General features: G+C 56.6%; 1 protein-coding gene across 1 annotated transcript in view; it reads left to right on the top strand.

Moving 5' to 3' along the window:
• Positions 1 to 5,000, top strand: part of LOC143298865 (protocadherin-11 X-linked-like) — an 80,787-nt gene that overhangs the window by 69,574 nt on the left and 6,213 nt on the right. The window contains exon 3 of the mRNA XM_076611868.1: positions 377 to 4,957. Within this exon, the coding sequence (XP_076467983.1) occupies positions 2,432 to 4,957 (2,526 nt within the window). The 5' untranslated portion in view covers positions 377 to 2,431. The remainder of the gene's footprint in view (positions 1 to 376; positions 4,958 to 5,000) is intronic.

Below are 5,000 nucleotides of genomic sequence, written 5' to 3'. Positions count from 1 at the left end.
TTCATTTTGTTTGATGATATGTTTGTTGTTCGTTTGCCCCCTTTGTGAAGGGCTCCGGCCTGTAAATGAATAAATCTGTGCCTGAATCTCTCTCTCTCTCTCTCTCTCTCTCTCTCTCTCTCTCTCTCTCTCTCTCTCTCTCTGTGTGTGTGTGTGTGTGTGTGTGTGTGTGTATTTGTCGGTTTGTCTATGTCTCCCTCCCTCTTTGTCGCATTCTGTTTGTCTCTCTATCTCTGTCCCTGCCTCTCTACTTCATAACCAATCGATTCTGTTACTACTACTACTACTACTACTTCTACTACTTTTCTTATCGTTTCCTACGCTTGTCTTTCAGACATCTCCCTTGTTAATGATGTTCTCCCAACCTTGTTTGCAGACTGCAGGACCCTTGTTCACCCCGGAAGGACCCAGCACTGCTGCTGGCTGTCGACCAGCGGTGCAAGCCCAAGGCACGGAGCCTGTGATGTGAGAGGACAGGGAGAGAAACCAAGCCAGGCCAACCCTTGTCATCCACCCTCACTTCTCCCTCCCTTCCCCCTCCTCTCTCTCCCTTTCTCTCACCCCCTACCCTCCACCCCACCTTCCCCTTCAACTCAGCCCCTAGTGTGTGCTGGTAGAGCCGTGGGAGAGAGGGGGCACAGCTGGGGTTGACGGTTCACACCAAGGGGGGCGCTGACAAGTGACGAGACCCTGGGAGTCGGTCTACGTCCACTGAGGGACCCGCCACGACTCGCACGTTCCGCACAGTCCTTCTTGGCTTCCACACTCACCACGGTGGTGACGACTTTTGCTCTGCTTCTCTGCAGCCTGTGGGGTCGGGAGAGGAGATGGTGTGGTAGGGAGGTTAGAGCACCGACGTCGTCTTTCTTATTTCTCTCCCCCTTCTTCTCATCTTCTTTTCCCCAGGCTTTGTTCCGTGTCAGGAGGGAGGAGCGAGGAGGTTTTTTTCCTCTGGTTGGAGCCTTGAGGCAATTGATTGGCACCAGTGAGTGAGGAAAAAAAAAAAAAAAAAAAGAGAAGAAGAAAAGATGAAGGGCTTGTTCTGACGCTGACATTTACCACACGGAATCAGAGCGAAAATGTTGGAAAGTTCTGGTATTGATCAAAAAGATAACTCGGCGGCAAAGAGAGTGTTGGAAGTACTGGTATTGATCAAAAGGATCATTCTTGCTTTCAGCGGAACTGAAACACGGGGCTGAAACTTTGTTCTCCATTTATCATATTTTACGTTTTAGAGACTGACATTTCTGTGTGTTCTAAATGCCCACTGAAAAGACTAAAGTTTAGCGCCTCCTGGAAGATTAAGAGTATTTCGAGCGAACCCCCCTCCACCCCCCCCCCCCCCCAACACACACACACACACAATCGATTCCCACGCGGAGTTTTAGCATGAAAACATTGGAGATCGGTATATAGGAATTAAACCGGGTAGTACTCTGCATCATTGACTGTTGGGGAGCTTTTCGCTGGCGCCTGCCTGAGTGACAGCTGGATTAACTCTGATAGCATTCGGATGAAGTTTTATACCGGTCAGATTAACGTTTGCGGGCAGTTCATCACGCGGGGAAACCTTATCAAGGCTGCTAACTCTGCAGGTAGAGAGCGAACGAGGAAGACGTGTGGAACGTGCACTATCACTGGCAGTGACTCCTACCTTTAGCACCGGCCCGGGCAACACGAGAACGACACGTTGCTTGTGCCTTGTGACAGACGCCTCTGTCTGATCCGTTGATCCCCCCCCCCAAGCCCCCCACCCCGTCCGTCAGCCTTGTCCAGTGTGAAGAGGCCTGAGATAACATAACTCCTCCCCTCTCCTCCCCTCCCACGGCCCCCCTCCACATTCCTCCTGCTCTCCTAGCCTCTCGTGGGCTCAGACCCCTGCTGCCGTGAGTGGCGGAGAGACGCTGTGGAGAGAGAGGGCGGCGTGTCCACTGGCGTCCCTTTCCCTTTCCCTTTCCCGCCTGTCCACGTCTCTCCCCACAGTTCAAACTCAAGGCCTTGAACGAAACCGCTGTCCGCTGATTTCTACACAGGCTATCTTGTGCCGCGCGGGAGGGCCTTCCTTTCTTATCTCCAACTGTCCAACACTAAATGATGATTGAGTCAGTGCCCTGTTGCTATCTGTCACCGACACTTGGGCATTAAGAAGAGAGACTTTAGTGACGGGAGAGGACGCGTGTTACGTTCGGTCTGAGGGAACGACACGGAAACTGAACCTTTCGTGATTTATCGGGTGACGGTTTAAGCCGGGTGCCAGACTGCAACCTTTCCTTATCTGCCCATAAACTGACACTGCGGAGGTGTTTTGTCTCAGTCCCTTTGTCACCAGAGGCGGAAACAGCTAGAAAAAGAAAACTCTGTTTCGTTTTTCTTTGATGGAGGAGATCGCGTCGTAACTCGACAGTGTAACACATATAAACTACTGTAGAAAATGGAAAACATGGAGAGAGCTGCACCATTGCCCATGAAGGACCCTTCGCGCACAATGGCCGTGATATTCCTGCTGCTGTCTGTGGTCAGTGGCCCAGTCCTATGTCAGGGCCAGAACGCTGACCTGCTGTTCACCGTGATTGAAGAGCAGCCCCTGGGCACCTTCATCGGCAGCGTCACGGAGAACCAGCACCTGTACAAAAACCTCACCTCCTCCCAGAGAAAGCAGATCAGGTACGGGTTGCTGGACCAGAGCCGCTACCCGGCATCCCTTTTCCGGGTGGACGAGTCATCGGGAGGCATCTTCGTGGCCAACCGGATCGACCGAGAGAGCGAGAGCTGCTACCGACAGGCCAGCTGCACGCTAGAGTTTAACGTGGCGCTCAGCTCCGCCAGAATCCCCTTCTCCAACATCGCTACGGTCATGGTGAATGTGGCCGACAAGAACGACAACCCCCCGTACTTCCCCACCCAGGAGGAAGGCAGTGTGGTGCTGGACATGTCGGAGTTCGCTCCCGTGGGCAGTGCTCTGAAGCTGAGCGGGGCGGTGGACAGGGACTACGACAGCAACAACACCGTCAAGCGCTACGTCATGACCGCCTACACCAGCGTCTTTTCGATCGCCTCCTCCAAAAACCTGGACGGCAGCTCCGAGCTGGACCTGACCCTTCTCTTGCCGCTGGACAGGGAAACCATCCCGGACTACCGCTTCTCCATCCTGGCCTTTGACGGCGGCTCCCCGCCCCTCAGCGCCGCTCTGGCGGTGCAGATCCGCATCACGGACGAGAACGACAACCCGCCCGTCTTCCTGAACGACTCCTACCACGTGGAGATACGGGACGAAGTGACCCCAGGTCAGGTCATTGTCCAGGTATCAGCCAGTGACGTTGACGCTGGCGACCATGGGCAGGTCCATTATCAGTTCAGCAGTTTGCAGCGTCAGCAGCTGGAAGAGACGTTCCGTGTGGACGACGTCACGGGGGACATCAGCGTGGTGTCGGATCTGGCATCCGGACTTCATCAATTCATCGTGGAAGCTCTGGATGGCGGCAGCCCGCCGCTGAAGAGTCAGACTGTGGTGACGGTGAAAGTGATCAGCTCCAAGAACAACCCCCCTTCCCTGCAGATCAACACACTCTCCAACGGCAGTAACTCCTTCGTGGAGGTCCCTGAAGATGCCGGGCTGGGGGCTTTCGTGGCCTTCGTCACCGCTGAGGACAAGGACGAGGGACCCCGGGGACAGCTGAGGTGCAAGCTGGACAGTGCAGTGCTCAGGCTGGAGGCGCTGGCTGGCAAAGGCTACACGCTGACCCTGCGCTCCGAGCTCAACCGAGAAGAACGGGACTCTTACAACATCACGGTGTCCTGTTCAGACAAGGGCCAGCCCCCCTTGTCCACCAGCAGGTCGCTGCTGGTGATCGTGACGGACGTCAACGACAACCCTCCCCGATTCACCTGGGACACGTTCTCCCACATCGTACCTGAAGGTAACTACAGCAACAGGCACGTCATCCAGGTCACCGCCACCGACCCCGACGTGGGCAGGAACGCGGAGCTGGTCTACAGCATCGACAGTTCCGCCCAGCCTCCCTTCCGCATGGACCCCGTCACTGGCATCATTTCCGCCACGGGACAGCTGGACCGGGAATCCACGCCTGTCTACTCCTTCAGAGTCTACGCTTCGGACCACGGAGAGAAACGCAACACAGCCACGGCCAACGTCATCATCACCCTGGAAGACGTCAACGACCAGTACCCGACCTTCAACCAGTCCATATTTGAATACCGCATCCCCGAAAACGCTCCAAAGGGAACGTTGCTAGGAACCCTGGCCGCTCACGACCACGACGAAGGCAACAACGCGCGCTTCGAGTTCTTCTATGCAGGGTCGTTGGACGGAGCGGACCCTTTCGTGGTGCAGGGCAACGGCACGGTGTGGAGCGACAGCCTGCTGGACCGCGAGCGGAGGGACAGCTACTCCTTCACCGTCATGGTGCGCGACAAGGGCGTGCCGCCCAAGACCACCTACGCCAGCGTGGTGGTGACGGTGCTGGACATCAACGACAACGCCCCGGACATCCAGTTCCCGGTGACCGGCAACCACACCGTGCACGTCAGCACGCAGCCCGAACCCGGCATGATCCTCGCCAAGATCGTCGCCTACGACCCGGACGCCGCCGAGAACGGCAGCCTGCACTTCCTGGTGCTGTCCGGCAACGAGGACGGCGCCCTGGGCATTGATCCCTCCGGGGGGGAGGTGATGGTGAGGGACGTGTCCCGCCTGGTCAACCGGAGGGTCTACAGGCTCACCGTGGGTGTGCGTGACTACGGGATGCCGCCACGCGGGAGCAACACCACTATCCTCGTCGACGTCAACTTCGACAACAGCAGCGGTGTGCTGACTCGGGAGGAGCGGGAAGGGGAGGAGGAGGCGGACGATTACATCATGATCGTGGCGGGGGTAGCGGGCACCACCGTCGTCCTCTCCGCCATCATCATCGTCGCCATTTGTTTCATCTTCCGCCAGGTCAGTGGCTGAGGGAGCTGTCGAGCGGTTTGGTACTGGTCTG

This window comes from Babylonia areolata, chromosome 24, assembly GCF_041734735.1.
Source record: "Babylonia areolata isolate BAREFJ2019XMU chromosome 24, ASM4173473v1, whole genome shotgun sequence".
Lineage (NCBI taxonomy): Eukaryota > Metazoa > Mollusca > Gastropoda > Neogastropoda > Buccinidae > Babylonia > Babylonia areolata.
This window is presented reverse-complemented; position numbering and strand designations above follow the sequence as displayed.